The sequence below is a fragment of the Lepus europaeus genome, chromosome 15 (genome assembly GCF_033115175.1).
Source record: "Lepus europaeus isolate LE1 chromosome 15, mLepTim1.pri, whole genome shotgun sequence".
Lineage (NCBI taxonomy): Eukaryota > Metazoa > Chordata > Mammalia > Lagomorpha > Leporidae > Lepus > Lepus europaeus.
In genome coordinates this window covers 58,172,536-58,189,981 of record NC_084841.1, presented here as the reverse complement: position 1 = coordinate 58,189,981, position 17,446 = coordinate 58,172,536, and the positions used below count along the sequence as shown (strand labels likewise).

The following is a 17,446-nucleotide window of genomic DNA, read 5'->3' as shown; positions in this document are numbered from 1 at the left end:
ACGCACTCCGAGTACCCAGCCACCAGGCTGCGAGGAGGCACCTGTACATGTTCTGGCCCCAGCTGCTGCCACGGTCCTGGCATTGACTGCCAGAAATATCAGTGAGGGAGCCTTGGAGATGAAGCCATTCCCAGCCATAATCTGATGATGACTACCCACACAGCCCTGAGTGAGAACTGCCTGGCCGAGCTCAGTCAACTCCCAGGCTAATGAGAAATAAAAGCAAAATGACTGGTGTTGTAAGCCACTAAGGTTTGGGGTGCTTCAGACACAGCACGAGATAACTGGCACACCGTCCCTAATGCCACCTAGTGGGTGTGTCTCTTTCTCATGACTGCACTGGACTCACCAACCTGCTACAGCCATCTATAGTAAATGAGAAACAATCTCACAAACACATTAAGAGTTGGGGGTAAGGCATTCTGTCCAATCAATTATTTTTATTCGCAAAGTAAGCAGATGCTTTAGGTAAATTACAGATCACCGAGAAAAACTATTTCTCAAGTAAATCACCAAACTTTATAGAATGAGATACCCACCATATCTTCTTTTGAGCACTTCTTCTTTGATGGTTTCTTTACACTTTGGAATGTCTAATATTTGGGGTGAATACTCCATGTATCAGTCATAGTACAGCGCCTCTGGGAACAGGTGAACAGGTGTTGTTTTTGCAGTTGGGTATCAGGTGCTACGGCTCAGGGAGTGGGGGTGGGGAAGGCCCTTGCTATTTATTGCTCACGCAAAGTTGCACTTATGTTTTGCTAACGCAGTTATTAGCTACCAACCAGGGCCCAGGGCCCAGGTACTAGGGCCCTTTGAATGCTTTGTGAAAGTAGGGGAAGATAAGCAAGAACAGGAAGCATGCCCTGTTTCCCCTGCGCCTTTGAAGGTGGACAAATCCAATTGCCCTTTTCCTTTTGTTTTCTTGCAAAACACCAGGCACATGGAGAAGCAATTAAGATTCCATGAAGGTCGATTTTTAAAACTGGGCTAATGGTTCAGAGTGCAAGTGAAATAGACTCTTGGTGGTTTTGTTTTTGTTTTGAGAGGAGGAACTGTTCTGTCGTGGCGAATTCCTCCACTACAGACCAGGTCTGAATGCTGCCCACTAAGGGCAGCATAACACCGGATGCTTCCTGTGTGCCAGGCCCAGGCAGCCTCGCATTGACCAGGCCGTTTTATCCTCACGCTAAGCCTCAGAGTTAGGTGCTTTCGTCAAGCTATGGATGGTGGTCCCAGGCACTTGGTGGAGTCCCAAAAGATAAAGGGGGATACAGGCCTTCTAGCTGCACCCAGAGATGCAAATCACCTACACGGGAAAGTGTCTCGGGCCACAGAAAACATTCTCAGGAAATACTGCAGCTACAGGCATGCTTCTTCCTGGACTGCAGTCCATATTGTAACTGACAGCATTTGGCTCCCTTGCAAGCAGATGGCAACAGGCACCCTAACTGAAAAGGGACCACCATCACGGGCATGCCCCACAGAACAAAGCCCATGTCAGAGCAGCGGCTTGTCCCTACCTGCCCTGCTTGACCTCCTGTGTCCTTGTAGTGAGCTTGATAAACCCAGCTCTGCTCCCCCTGGTGAATTTCTTCACTGCCTAGATGTGTCTTGTAACATAGCTAAAAACACTGAAGTGGGCCAGGGCCACACAGTGAGTTAATCAGGGAGCTCCTAAGATTCCTTCCAGTCCAACATTTCTGACTCTGAGTAGTTCTTGCTGCAGAATGAGCGACAAAGGCGGCACTGAGGAGAGGTGGCCGTGAGCTCCGCTGCGTTCACCAGGGGCATCGCTCAACAGATCCTAGATTGGAAGGGTTCTGGCCTGCTCTCACGACACTTTCACGTTAAAAAAAATCAAAGAGCAAAACGAGTCATTAAGAGAGGAACAATTGGACCAAATGTTTATGATCTACATGGAAAACTAAACATTATGTGGATTTTATTGGGGCTTAGTTTGAAAACCACATGGCCCACTTTGACCACAATAGTGATCACTTAAGTTTGGCTTACACATCAGCTCTAAAATCTAAATTCCAGTTTTGTTTGTGCTGCTGAGAAAACAAAAACAATCATGCTCTCAAGAAGTTTGCTCAGGAACCTGGTTTTATTGTTGTTATTATTTTATTATTAATATTTACTGAAAAGGCAGAGAGGAAGAAAGATCTTCCATCTGCTGGTTCACTCCCCAAATACCCACCACAGGAAGGCTGGGCCAGGACAGAGTCAGGAGCCTGGAATAGAAATCTGGGTCTCCCAGGTGAGTGGCAGGGTCCCAAGCACTTGAGCCATGACCTGCCGCCTCCCAGGGTGTCCATCAGCAGGCAGCCGGATGGGAAGCCGAGTGCACAGGACCTGAACCAGGCACTCCGATATGCGATGCAGGCATCCCAGGTGGCGACTCTACCACTGCACCAAGTGCCTGCCCTAGGATCCTCTTTGTCTCTTTTGAGGAAATGTGACCCTACTTCAATGTTGAATAAAAACTTTAAACCAATATGCAAACACACACTGGAGCTACTGTTTTGCAGATGGGAAAACGAGGGCCCAAGTACCTTTTTTAGGGTTATGGAGAGATGATGGCATGAACAAGTGTGGGCTATTTCCCAACCTGGTAGGACAGGCTTCACATCTCAGTTCAGCTAGGGTATATATAACCTGCAAGTAACTCCTCCCTTGAAAAATCAGTCAGAGGTGACCACACTGAGAGTGAAATTCAGTCCTGGTGGTACTGACTGGGTCCCACCCTGGTACGGACTGGAGCCCCAGCAGGTTGCACGGGTGAAGCTTCTTTCTTTGTCTGAACCTGGATCTCCCCAGCAGGGCCATGGCACGATGTCTGATGAGCGTGCCAGCACTCAGTGGGCCTGGGGGTGCAGCGGGGAGATGATGTGTTGGCACAGTGTCCACAGAGGTGGGACGAGGGCTTCTCAGGGGAGCCCATCATTCACCAGAAGCAGACCTTCCAGGTTCAGAGGCCGTCTCAAATGAGGGCTACTCCGCCAGCAGGGACCGGTTGAGTGGCTGCAAGGTCCGCCGGCTGACTGTCCTCTTGCTTAAGGGTGGCACGAGGGACTTCCTGTCCCTGGGGGTGTGGCAGAGCAGGGCATCCAGGCTGTAAGTGGTGACCTGGCCATTCACGTGCAGCTTCCTGTAGATGTCATCGAATCTGGCCACGAGGGCAGGCACAGCCTTCACCTTCTCTCTCACTTTGGCCAGCTGGAAGAAAGCAAGAGCAGATGACTGTAGCTCAGCGAGTTTTCCCCTGTTCTCTGGATCCTCTAGGAAGCAGACAGCGCTCTGTGGAAACGCAGAGTGCACACCTGAACCCCGGGACTCGCATGGGGATGACTGGCACACCAGTCAGGTCTGGTGCAGCAAAGTCACACCTCGTATCTTCGGAAGGGTTTCAAACGGCACTGGGTATCCAGTGAAACACGCCAGGGACAGTCAGCTACCAATGGAACCCACCTGGGGCCATGGAATGGTCACAGCAGCAGGAGGGCCGAGGGCAGCACCCAGGGCTTCGCAGTCAGCTCCTGAAGAGACTGCTGGGAATCATCGTAAAAGCCGTCAGAGGTCTCAGGTGGGACCCGACCGGAGCTGGGTTTAACGGGCAGTACAGAGCCGAGTTAGGGCACACAGGGCGGTGGAGACTACTCCCGAGGAGGAAAGCCGGCGGCGAGACTGGGACGTGGTGGGGTGGATGCAGGTGAAATGCTTTCTGGAGGGTAAACCAAACGGCCTTGCTGCTGAAGGGGTAAAGGACAAGGAGCAGACTTCAGCGGCTTGAAGACAGGTGCTGTGCTTCCCGAGGGGCGGAGCTGGACGGGAAAACCAAGAGCTCCATTTCGGAGAAGCCCGAGATCCCTGGGAACATCTAAGTGGCTTTGTCAAGAGGGCTGCTGATACAGGAGGGCACTTGAACAAGTTCATGGAGGGGCCGGCGCTGTGGCATAGCGGGTGAAGCCACTGCCTGTCACATCGACAACCCAGACGGGTGCCGGTTTGAATCCCAGTTGCTTTACTTCCCATCCAGCTCCCTGTAGTTAATGTGCCTGGGAGAGCAGTGGAGGATGGCCCAAGTCCTTGGGCCCCTGCACCCACGTGGAAGAACCAGAAGAAGCTCCTGGCTTGGGACCAGCCCAGCTCTGGCTGGCCACTGCAGCCTTTTGGGGAGTGAACCAGCAGATGGAAGATCTCTCTGTTAACTCTGCCTTTCAAATAAAACAGGAGGAGGAGGAGGGGTTGAGGGCAAATGGAATTAAAATATTTTCAGCACAAAAATTTTCTGAAATCCAGTTTTCTCATAATATGTGTTTTTCATGAACTTTTTTGAAGACCTCCTTAAATACGTGGACTTCACTTTTTTTTTTTTTTTTTTTGCACCAAAATAAACTTATCTCTTAATTCCATTTCCATGTACTTTCTGAAGTGCCCGGGTACGAGTCTGGGCCGTGGAGGAGAGGTCTAGATGAGAGGTATAAAGGGCACAGTCACAAGTGTAGGAACGGTACTTCGTTCTACAAAAATAGCTGCGCTTGAAATTAGACTCTACAGCTATTTTATGAACAAAATCAACATTTCACTTGGTGCAACCCTCACTAACAAGCCTAAATTTAAATAAGAGGCTCAAGCTTCCTAACAAATCCTTTGATCATCTTCTAAATATATCCTAACACTAAGTGCACCTGCACATCTTCCTGTCAAAGAGGAGCTCCTGACTGAACCCTCAGGCAAGCAGCTTAAAAGCACTTCTTAGTGTTCTTTAAAAAGAACAGCTTCTCTTGCCCTGTGCCCTCGTGCTCAAGGTGAAATGACTCAATATGCAGCCCAGGGCTTCCAAGCAAACACGCCATGCTGAAGGTACGTTGATCTGTGTGTATTACATCGGCCATAATGCTATGGAAATAGTAAATGGTGTCATTACAGCCATCTTTTAATTTTAGCAGAAAGGGGATTGCACTAAATTTATTTAGTTTTAAAAAAAGAAATCAATGAAGGAACAGCTCATGTTTGAGTGGCTTCTTAATATTATTATAGAAATGCAACATTTCTTTTCAATGCTCCTCTGCTGGTATCACAGCACCTAAGTTGTTTTATCTCCACACATCATGTCTTTTTAGTGACTGGTTATAAATACTAAATGCAGTATTCAAAAAATGCAGAAGTTTACAAGAGAGGCACTCACATGTAATCCCACACACACACATTTGAAGATTTATATTTGAAAGGCAGAGTGACCAAAGGAGAGGGAGAGGAAAAGAGAGGGAGAGGAAAAGAGAGAAAGAGAGGGAGGGAGGGAGGGAAGGCGAGCGAGCATCTTTTGTCTCCTGGTTCACTCCCCCATAAATAGCTGCACTGGCCAGGGACTGTGCTGGAGCCAGGAGCCATGAACTCCACTCTGGTCTCCCACGTGGGTGGTGGGGCCTAATTACCTGGAGTATCTCCCAGTGTTCTCCCAGGTGCATCAGCAGGGAGCTGGGTCAGAAGTGGAGCGGCTGGGTTCTCGAACCTGCACTCCAACATGGGATGCTGGCACGGCAAGTGGCGGCTTAACCTGCTGCACCACAACACTGCCCTCCCCCAACCCCCACCCCTTCCACACATATTTAGAACAAGCGTTTCTCACCAGGCAGCCCCCTGAGTGTATCACGGTAGCCAGGGTACACCCTGGACTAGAGGGCTAGAGTCTTCTTTCAGGTTTTCAGTGTGGGCCTTGTTTGCTTTATACACAGGTGACAAAATGTTGACAGACCAAGTCTATGGAATGAAGAGCATCACTGACGCCAAGCCAGCACTGCACATGTGTGTGCACAGACATGGACACGCACAGACCCCTGCACACATCAGTCTGTTCCTAGCTCCAGTTCCTCTACTTTCTAAACTTACTCAGAAGTGGCCTGGATGGGTCACAACCTACAGAGAGCTGAGACCTCCGACAGATGTTAGCTTTCAGTGAATCATGTACAGTCAGGAAGAAGCTGCTGGGCAAGACATGGGACAGGACTGGGAAGACACCAGTGTGGCTGGAGAAGGCAGCCACTCACCTGCCAGTCCCAATGCGGCCACCTCAGCCGCCAGCCTGAGCCAGGATTAGGAAAGCACAGGAAGGAGGGAGACAGGCAGGGAGGACCGCCGGACAACCACCGAGTGTTACTAACAGGATGACTGTCACCAATCTGCAATTTCTCGATGGTTCTTTCCCCTTAAGTTACACGCTGACAGGGATGCACTAATTACTGTATTTCAGATGGCCTGCAATTGTGCCCCCTTGTGTAGCGAAGCCATCAGTATGACGCATGGCTTCCTCTGTTTCTGTTTGCTTTCAATTTTTAGGAATTGCATTTTTCTCTCCACTTTTACTTAAATATCTTATAATTTTACAGGGCATTTACATGGCTGCAAAGTGAAATACACTAACAAGGTATAATTGGTCCTTGGTAGCCAAGGGAGACTGGGTCCAGGATCCCCTTGGATACCATAATTTACACATGCTGAAGTCCCTTATGAGAAATGGGGTAACGTTTGCACAGAACCTGCATACAGACTCCTGTACTCTTAAGTCATTTCTAGATCCTCTTTGATGCCAAGTATAATGTAAATGTTAAATCAATAGCTTTTACTATGGGTACAGTTCTTATTTTTAATATTTTCAGCCCTTGGCGAGTTGAATTTGTGCATGTGGAATCCACGGATTTGGAGTGCAGACTGTATGCTCTGAAAAGCTGTGTTTCCATCCCTCACCCTCTTTCAGAGCTGTTTTGATTAAGTTTTGATATTTCCATCTGTTATTTTAAAAAATCTAAAACTATATATATATATATATATCCATCCTCTGACGTACACTATGCTGATTTGCCTGCAGCATTTTTCACTAACCTACAGAAGTAATCAGCGTATATAGTGATCCACTAATAGGTTGCAGCCATTCCCCATTTCTTCTCAGAGTTGCTGAGCAGTCCTTTGGATGGCCACATCCAGTTTATTCAACTAGGCTGCTACAGATGGGAATCTGGGTTGTTTCCAATCCTGTGCAATTACAAACTGGCCTGCAACGCACAGCCTTGCACATACAACTTTTATTTTTCCTAGCGTTTCTTTGCTACATATTCCAATAGCCTTGTACATACAACTTCTTATATTTTTGCTAGTGTTTCTTTGGGATATATACTCCACGAAGTGGGAGTACTAAGTCAGGGGCAAGTTATCTGTAATTGTGATGGACGCCACCAGACGCCATCCCCAAGCCACAGCTGGAACTACAGGAGCTTTCAAAGTGCTAGGCCTACCACCTTGTGCGTCTCTTCTTTCCTGGGCTCTTCCTAGCTATTCTTGCTTGGGAGTTTTTTCTGATCAACTTCAGAGAAGAAACCACGTGGTGTTTGCCCCAGTCCCCATGAGCTGCTAATGTCCGTGCCCTCAGAGCCTCACCAAGACTGAGTTCTCCAACTTTCAAACTTCCCCTCACCCAAGGGAAGAGAAACATCACAGAGTCATTTTATTTTGCAATTCCCTTCAAGTAAGTAAGGTCAAGAATCTTTTCAAATGATTAAAGGCCGTTCGCAATTCTTTTCAAGTGAACTCTGTCCATATCTCTTACCTATTTTTCTAAAGGAAAGAACTTTAAAGGGTTATTGATTTTTATCTTACAATTTTCAAAAACAGCTCTTCACATATCAGCATTAGTTAGCTCTTTGTCCATGTGATTAAAAATCGAAGTCCTTTCATCAAGCTTATTCAGTTTTTGACTTTATGGTATCTTCAATATGTCAAAAACAGCTTTGTAAAATCTTTATATAATAACCAAATTTTCAAACCTTTCTTTTGTGAATTTGGATTTTTAACTGAGACAAGTTTTTTCATTCTCAGGATATAAAAAAATTCACTGATGCTTTTATCTAGTACTTATGCAGTTTCACTTTCGAAACTGAAATATCTTACCCATGAGTCCTGGTTTCTGCAATAACAACAAACACAACATTCAGCTTTTGTCCTGGCTCTTCTTGGAAGAGTCCAGCCATTCCAGGGGAGCAGAGATGTCGCCTCTAGGCCACACTAACTCCGCATGTGCAGTCGGTCTCTCTCTGGGCTGTGGATTCTTTCCCATCAGCTGCCAGCTGGGCCAGGCCACAGTCTGAATCACAGCTTACAGACCAGTAGGCCTACCACCTCTTCTTGCTCTCCTTTTGTAGGGTTTGCCTAGCTATTCTTGCTGTATGTTATTTCAACTAAACTTGACAGAAAAAAACAAAAAATGGTACTTTTGTTGAGATCACGTGAGGGATATTCAAAAAGTTACAGAAAATCTGTTCTAGGAAAAAACTATGCACAGACTTCAAAAACTTGCAATAAAACAAACTTCCCTTTCATTCTCTTATCCACAAGCTTTCTGAAGACTTGCATTATATTGTCATGTTGGCTTGCCAACAGCTGACTATGAGACTGAGTCTTCCTACATAAACACATGTATGTGTTCTCATTTGCAGGGGATAATTCTTTATTTTAATGAGAGATATGATGCCCAACTGCTTGCTGATGGGAATGATCCACAAGGAAGAGGATGCTGATGATCTTCAAAAAAGAGAGAGGGCGGGGTCGGTGCTGTGGTGCAGCAGGTTAAGCACCGGCATCTCACATGGGCGCCAGTTCAAGTCCTGGCTGTTCCACTTCCGATCCAGCTCTCTGCTATGGCCTAGGAAAGCAGTAGAAGATGGCCCAAGTCCTGGGGCCCCTGCACCTCTGTGGGAGACCTGGAATAAGCTCCTGGCTGCTGGCTTCAGATTGGCGCAGCTCCAGCCATTGTGGCCAACTGGGGAGTGTATCAGCGGATGGAAGACCTCTCTCTCTCTCTGCCTCTCCTTCTCTCTCTGTGTAACTCTTTCAAATAAATAAATAAATAATCTTTAAGACAAACAAACAAAAAAACAGAGGGAGGGGAGGGCATTTGGCCTAGTGGTTAACCCGCTGCTTGGAACCACCACAATCCATATGAGAGTTCTGGGTTCAAGTTCTACTTCAGGTTCTTGATTCTAGCTTCTGCCAATGTGCTTCCCGGCCCCCCCCCCCCCCCCCCCCCGACCCTGGAAGGTACCAGGGGATGGCTCAAGTTCTTGGGTCCCTGCCACCAATACAGGAGACCTGGATGGAGGTCCTAGCTCCCAGCTTCAGCCTGGGGAGATCTCTGTTCATCTCTCTCTGCCTCTCACACAAATTAATATGTATGTGTGTGTATGTATAAATTATCTCACCAAAAAAATAATCTCACCAATTAAAAAAACAAGAGTGAGACAGCCGCTGGATTGGAGTGGGACAGAAGGGACAAGACCTCATGCACAGCTGGTGATCCTGGCTGGAGAGCTGTGTGCTCACTCACTGGTATGCAGGCGTAGGGCCCACACTGTTACTGCGGCACTTTCTCGTCTGATTTTTTTTTTTTTTTTGACAGGCAGAGTTAGACAGAGAGACAGAGAGAAAGGTCTTCCTTTTCTGTTGGTTCACCCCCCAAATGGCTGCTACAGCCGGCTGCACCGATCCGAAGCCAGGAGCCAGGCACTTCCTCCTGGTCTCCCATGTGGGTGCAGGGTCCAAGGACTTGGGCCATCCTCCACTGCACTCCCGGGCCACAGCAGAGAGCTGGACTGGAAGAGGAGCAATCGGGACAGAATCCGGCGCCCCGACCGGGACTAGAACCCGGTGTGCCGGCGCCGCAGGCTGAGGATTAGCCTAATGAGCCACGGCGCCGGCCTCATCTCATTACTTCTGTTTTCTCTCTGAAACAGCAAGCACAGTCATCAGCTGACATAAGAAGGTACTGATGGGAGGGGAAAAAGGCATAAACTTGTCACCCAGAAAGCAAAAGTAAACAGCATGGGAAAAAGAGTAAGTTGTCCCGGTGTTTCTGAGAAGAAAATCCCTGCACCTGCAGAGAGAAGTCCTGAGCCAGGACGACAGCGAGGCTGCCGCCGGGGCTGTCTCTAAGCAGGCGGCTTTGCGGCCGAGACATTGACTGTCAGCGTTTCTGCAGCACCACGAATACTCACCAGCTCCTCTGAGAACTCGTGTCTTCTCACAAATCTCGATGAACTGCCTTGTGCAGCCTCTGTTAGTATCTTCATTAGGGCTTCCAACGCATTTGACTGGATGTGGATCAAAATCTGAATACAAAGAAACACGCAAAGCCAAGGCTGAGCCAGTATTTCAGTGCTGAGCAACGCCGCTGGTCAGAGAAGCCTGCAGCGCCACACACCCTCCCTGCTTTGGAGCGGTCACCCATCTTCGCGTGCCTGCCCACGTGCAGACGGCTCTGAACAATGGCCACCAGTCACAATCGGCTTTCCACTAGTCAACCAAGATGGCGCCACCTCGAACCCTGCTGACATCCTGACACTGGCGACCACCAGTATGTGACCCGGGCCAGGTACTGAATCTTTTTTTCAAAAGATTTATTTATTTGAAAGGCAGAGTTAAAGAGAGACAGAGGAGAGGGAGAGACAGAGGAGAGGGAGAGACAGAGGAGGGGGAGGGGGAGGGGGGAGGGGGAGGGGAAGAGGGGGGAGGGAGAGGGTTATCTTCCATCTGTTCCTCAAATGGCTGCAATAGCCAGGGCTGGGCCAGGAGCTTCTTCCAGGTCTCCCACATGGGTGCAGGGCCCAAGTACTTGGGCCATCTTCCACTGTTTTCCCAGGTCATTAGCATGGAGCTGGAGTGGAAGTGAGGCAGCCGGGACTAGAACCGGTGCCCACGTGAGATGCCGGTGCTGTGGGCCGTGGCTTTAACCGCTGAGCCACGGCACCGGCCCCTGAATCTCTGACTTGCAATTTCCTCATCTGTAACATGGGGAAATTACCTTTAGGATCCACATTCTGGGTGATGCTGAATGTGGATTAAACAGCAGCACGTGGGAGTTACTCGGGAAGCAGGGCTCGCGTCCTCCCTCCTGTGTGCTCTAGACCCAGCGGTGCGAGGCTCAGACCATCCCCTACCACCAGCTGGGGTACCAGCGGTGCTAACCTTTGGATCTGTTCTGTTGTTTTACATGTACTTGAACACAAAGATGGCTGTAAACATATATATCTTGAAGCATCTTTGGAAATATCAGAATCATCTAAATATCCACCTATAGGGGATTGTCTAAATTATGATCCTACCTTCCAACAGTGAAAGACTATATGGCTATGGAAGAGTATGAAGAAGTCCCAAAGGTACTGATATAGAATTATCTTTTTTTTTTTTTTAAGATTTAGTTATTTATTTGAAAGGCAGAGTTACAGAGAGGCAGAAGCAGAGGCAGAGGGAGAGAGAGATCTTCCATTGGCTGGTTCACTATCCAAAGGCTGCAATGGGTGGAGCTGGGCTTATTCGAAGCCAAGAGCCTGGAGCTTCCTCCGGGTCCCACACTGGTACAGGGGCCCAAAGGACTTTAGCCATCTTCTACTGCTTCCCCAGGCCATAGCAGAGAGCTGGATCGGAAGTGGAGCAGCTGGGTGCCCATATGGGATGCCGGAACTGCAGGCAGAAGCTTTACCTGCTATGCCACAGCATCAGCCCTCCAAAATATTTTTCCCCAAAAGTTGGTTCTGCTTTCTGTCAACTGTGGTGCAGTGAACATCTCATCATACATTAACAAATGTTAGAAAAAAAGAAAATTCCATTTTTGTCAAATGTACAGCATTTCATTATGGAAATATACCATGTTTCTTTCTACTCGCCAATGTGTATGCCTTTTTAAAAAATGGCAATTTCTTAGACTTGATTCCCAGAATGAAATTCTAAGCCAAAGGGTATAAGCATTTTTAAGGCTCTCGAACCTTGTAAAAGGTAGTTTTTCTGGAAAACATTTTTCTTTTTTATATTGAACCAGCTATGTTCTCTCTCACCTGTTTTGTATCATTTATTTGTTGAGTAATTTATCAGGATGTCGGGTTATCTTTTTTAAAAAACTGTATTTATTTGAAAGGTAGAGAGACACAGAGAGAGAGAGAGAAAGAGAGAGCGTTTTAAATCTACTGGTTCTTTCCCCAAATGGCTGCAACAACTAGGCTGAGCCAGGCTGAAGTTAGGAGCCTGGACCTCCATCCAGGTCTCCCACATGGGTACTTGGGTCATTTTCACTGCTTTCTCAAGTGCATTCGTAGTGAGCCAGATCAGAAGTGCAACAGCTGGGACTTGAACTGGCACTCAAACGGAGGCCAGCGCGTCACAGATGTCAGCTTAGCTTGCTGCATCATAACAGCAGCCCTAAGAGGTTACCTTTGGTCCTCAAGAAGAGAATGAAATGATCCCAGGCAAACTAGATGTGAGTGCAAAAAGCCTGATCTAAACTCAATGTTCTAAAGTGCAGGCAAAACCATGAGCACACCCAGTGTTGAGACAACTCTCCAGGGGTCTCTCCAATTTCTGCCAGTCACGTGAGCAAATATATGCCTGCCTTTATCCCTACCTTTTCCAGGATGCCTGCATGAACCACAGGTATAGTAACTTCTCCAGAGCAAATGGACATGGCATGTTTACTGCTTGTTGTAAGAGATTTGGAGGGGCTGGCGCTGTGGTGCAGTGGGTTAATCCTCCATCTGCAGCGCCAGCATCCGATATCGATGCTGGTTCTAGTCCCAGCTGCTCCTCTTCCCATCCAGCTCTCTGCTATGGCCTGGGAAAGCAGAAGATGGTCCAAGTGCTTGGGCCCCCATACCCAGAAGAAGCTCCTGGCTCCTGGCTTCAGATCACTTCAGCTCGGGCCATTATGGCCCTTTGGGGAGTGAACCAGCAGATGAAGACCTTTCTCTGTATCTCCCTCTCACTGTCTGTAACTCTACCTTTTAAAACCTTTAAAAAAAAAAGACAAAGAGATTTGGGTTCCCTAAGCTCGGGGTTCTTTTCTTAAATGCAACCCCCATGTGCAAGAGATATACTGGGCTTCTCAATGTCGCCCTATTGGAACTGGGGCTCTGGGAACTGATGCAAAAATACGACTACTGTGGTGACTGCCACTGCTGTCATAAGACTACCTTTATTAGCCGGCGCCGTGGCTCAACAGGCTAATCCTCCGCCTTGCGGCGCCGGCACACCGGGTTCTAGTCCCGGTCGGGGCACCGGTCCTGTCCCGGTTGCCCCTCTTCCAGGCCAGCTCTCTGCTGTGGCCAGGGAGTGCAGTGGAGGATGGCCCAAGTGCTTGGGTCCTGCACCCCATGGGAGACCAGGAGAAGCACCTGGCTCCTGCCATCGGAACAGCGCGGTGCGCCGGCCGCAGCGCGCCTACCGCGGCGGCCATTGGAGGGTGAACCAACGGCAAAGGAAGACCTTTCTCTCTGTCTCTCTCTCTCTCTCACTGTCCACTCTGCCTGTCAAAAATAAAAAAAAAAAAAAATAATAATAATAAAAAAAAAAAAGACTACCTTTATCTCCTGGTGCGCTGTGTGTCACAGCAGCACCATGAGTTGGGCCAGGCTAATGAATTAGCTTGTGAGTGGGGTTGAGTCTTGGCGTCTTCACAGCTCTTAACAGCCTTGCTCAGAGGCAAGGACAAGTCGACCTTGTGAAACACCACGTCTCCAGTTCCTGGCACCGGCTCTCCATGAACAAATGGGAAGGAGAGTGGAGGGCCCCAAGCAATTTGCAAGGACAAGTCACTGGAGCCCCAGGCGAGCAACGAGGTGCTCCCACGTGGGTGGGGGCCAGATGGCAACGTCACTGCTTCGATTTTCCCCACCTCCCTTCCCGCCTCCGGCAACGGCCTGTGATTCAGCAGGGATCTCGAGAACAAGGTTCACTATCTTAAAACACTGGTGACGAGCAATGCACACGAGGCCGTTACCAGTGAAAGGCAAAGAGAGAGCTTCAAGTTTTTCAAAGCCACCTCTCAGGGTGCAGTTAAAGAAAAAACTAAAGCAGAGTACAGCATATTGCTTTAACCTCACAGATTTCAAAAAAAGCAGCGAGGGAAACTGAATTAGCAAGGAACAGGAGAAATTATCGTGAGAAAACCTATTTAAAGAACACATACTTCCTGCAGCCTCAGGAAATGAGCCACTGGACACCTCTAACCAACAACAGGAACAGAGTTCTGAGCAGGCAGAGGTGTACAGTTCTGGTCTCTTAAGCTGGGGAAATCTCAGGGTGTGGTCCAGACTGCTGGTTTTCTCATCAATACCCGGCCTCCCTTTCTTCTTGGGTAACAAAACTCTCTAATTTTAATTGTCGCATGCGGCATTCAGAGATGGTTATTTCTCAAGTGTCTTTGCAATTCAGTGTGGTCGCAGGATCAGATTCCGGCCAAAAACGTGTGAGCACAAGTTGTCAGATGAGACAGCTGGGATACGCCGCCCCTGACCTAGACCGACAACCTCTAGTTTTCTACATGCAAGAAAAATAAAGCCTCTAATTTGCGTAGACTTATAAGCCTTTACTGCTCCCAACCAAATGCAATTTTTAATTTATGCATAAGGGTGACGCACTGCCACGAAGCGACTCGGGGGAAATGAGACCTGTCTCCTTTCCTGTGTGTGCAGCCAGAGACTTCACAGCGCGAGCTGGAAGTGACCGCCAGAGGTCAGCCTCTAGGGGGACCTCACTGACTAGAAGGGACACAAAACAGTCACCTGTGTTATCAAATAAATGATACAAGTAGCGAGACCAATCACATGTCCCTTGGACGGTAAATGGGCCGCCACTTGGAAAGAAGTCAGATTTCTAGAGAAATGATTAGAATTCACAAACAGAATCAGCGGAAAGTTACCATGTGTCCACGTCTCTGCTACTTCTAGACATACGTGGAAGTAGTGATTAATCCTTTGGTGTTAAGCAGTGTTGCTAAAGAGGGACCATTGTTCTCTTGAGATTGACGGGTTTAAATTCAGCCTGAAAGGGCAGAGTCAACATCTGCATGTCTCTAGGAGAGTCTCTGCTAAATCAATGCAGTGACTTAGCAGGGAAAACAAGAAATCTCCGGGTCATTTAGGTAGCAAAAACAACATAGATAAAAGAAAATTAAGTTTGGGGGAAATTAGGTACATTCAATTTCCAACTGACAGCAACACAAGATTTTCATGTGAGGCTTTGATTTTTGAAGCAGATCAGAAAAAAACCAAACCATACCCTACATTTATCTTTTTCTAATACTGCCTGGACAGTCTCTCTACTCTATTTCCCATCCCATTAATTATTAAGGCTCCCGGGCCTTAATAATTAATAAATTGCCTTTAAGGGTTCCAAGTGACACAGCCTTGGAGACGCTAAGGCCATCAAATCAATTTTTCCAGTTCTCCAATAACAAACACCAGAATCTGAAAGACCACCAAGCTTGAGAACAGGATCTTCCAGGAAGATGAAACACACTTATGCTGCAACATGAGCAATTCAGACTGCACTGGAAGAACTTTCTGAGAATTTCTAAACAACAGGATTCCCTAAGTTCCCAGGCAACAGGTACTTCCCCATGGTGGTCATGGGAAGGATGATTCCTCTTCCAGATCAATTCAAGATGCGTCACCTGGTCCTTGCCCGAGCGCAGCCCACCCCCCATATGTAACGGCTGACCTGCCTTCCCAGCTGTCTGAGAAGGGGCCGGCCCGCTGCCCTGGTTGGCCAGCTCAAGTCTCTCCCTCCCAGGATGGACAGCTCCACTTTCGCAGGTTCCTGGCTTATTTCCACTAAAGTACTTTCCCATTTTAAAACAACCATGGGGGCCGGCGCTGTGGCGCAGCGTATTAACGCCCTGGCCTGAAGTGCCGGCATCCCATATGGGCGCTGATTCTAGTCCCGGCTGCTCCTCTTCCAATCCAGCTCTCTGCTATGGCCTGGGAAAGCAGCAGAAGATGGCCTGAGTCCTTGGGCTCCTGCACCTACGTGGGAGACCCGGAGGAAGCATCTGGCTCCTGGCTTCGGATCGGCGCAACATGCTGGCCGTAGGGGCCATTTAGGGGGTCAATCAACGGAAGGAAGACCTTTCTCTCTCTCTCACTGTCTAATTTAGAAAAAGGAAGGAAGGAAGGGAGGAAGGAAGGAAGGGAGGAAGGAAGGGAGGGAGGGAGGGGAGGAGGGAGAGAGGGAGGAAACAACCATTACCGGGTCTCCTAACAACCACGTCGGCACGGACTGGGCACGGATGTGTGTCACACGCATTGGGCCACGTCACCCAGTCAGCGGCCCGTCTCCCCCCTGGACTGAAGGTGCACAACCCTTCCTGGCTCTGTAGGTCTGGAAGGGTACAGGAGCCCTGCCGCTGTTTGTGTTAAAGCCCTCACTCTGCCCGGTAACTTACTCACCCGCAGCATCTGCACTTCCGCAACTGCACTACGGAGATACTGTTCTCAGTACAGCACCTCGCGGGGTGCCTTAGCTGAACTGAGTTACAACCCGGCCTATCCCAGCCGCTTCCGTTTCTCACCGTGAATCCTGACTGCTCCACTCTAGGCGAAGCTGCTCACCACGTGGAGCGCCACCCCCAGGCTCCCCTGCCTTCCTTGCCTACCCCCGGCGTGAAGCACATGGACAGCTCTCTGGCTTTAGTGGAAGAGCCTCTGGCTAATTTCATCAATTCGCCTTCCGTGCAGCGTGAAATCAGCACGTGTGCATGCCTCCCTCTCTCCCAGATAGACACCAGAGCTGTTCACATCCAGCAGGAAGCAGAGAAGACGACAAAAGAAGCATCTATTGCTGGTTTCAATGGCCTGAGCGTGTGGACTCTGGACCTGGCCCAGCCCTGGCCTCCCAGCCCTGCCTTGGCCTGGGAGCTCTCCGGGCTGCACCACCTGCTTGGATCGCCACTTCTCTTGGGTCCCCGGTTTCAGAGCAGGGGCCGGCTGCAGAAGGCTATGCTGGAAGGGGTTCCAGTCCTCACGGGTTTCTACGCAGCTGCTGTTCCTGCCCTGTCTTTCCTGATGCCCCCCTACACACCCCTGCCCCCCGGCCATTACCAGCTGTACACAGGGGAGTTCTGCACTGACAGCCTGGACACTCACCCCCTCCAGGCTCATGCCCCCTGCAAAACAAACCTCTCTGCCGATGTCCTTCAGAAGTCGGTCTCTTCCCTTCCAAACCGTCTCTCTTTTTCATGTTCTCTGTCACTGCTGCCTCTCTTTCCGGTTCCTCAGGCTCATCTTTGATCATGGGAGGAGCAGGCGTGAAGCCCACTGCGAGCCTCGGACTTCTTGCCTGCCTTGTCCTAGCTACAAAGTTTACCCAAAGAAAGGCTGACACGCTCCTGTAAGGTCGTCTGGGCACGGGGGCAAGGGTGGCATCGGAGGACAGCCTCTGTGGGCAGCACCGAAAAATCAGTTACCTTTATTCCCCTTTAGAAGCTTGGAGTTACACCTAATTCCTATTCGCTGGGTTGAGAGTTGGTCACAAAGGAATATTCCTTTTTAGGAACTCACCCCAGGCCAAACAAACTTTACTGGTATTAATAAGCATCCACTGAGCCCTGACCCCGTGCTGGCCACTGCGC

At 49.0% G+C, this 17,446-nt stretch overlaps 1 protein-coding gene across 1 annotated transcript in view; it reads right to left on the bottom strand.

Annotated features, from left to right (window-relative positions):
* Positions 1–1,028: 1,028 nt before the first annotated feature.
* The window catches only part of PTCD2 (pentatricopeptide repeat domain 2), a gene marked incomplete at its 5' end in the record, with an annotated part of 37,689 nt that continues 21,271 nt past the window's right edge, over positions 1,029–17,446 (bottom strand). Inside the window, 2 exons of the mRNA XM_062211943.1 lie at positions 1,029–3,222; positions 10,047–10,160. Of these exons, the coding sequence (XP_062067927.1) occupies positions 2,998–3,222; positions 10,047–10,160 (339 nt within the window). The remainder of the gene's footprint in view (positions 3,223–10,046; positions 10,161–17,446) is intronic.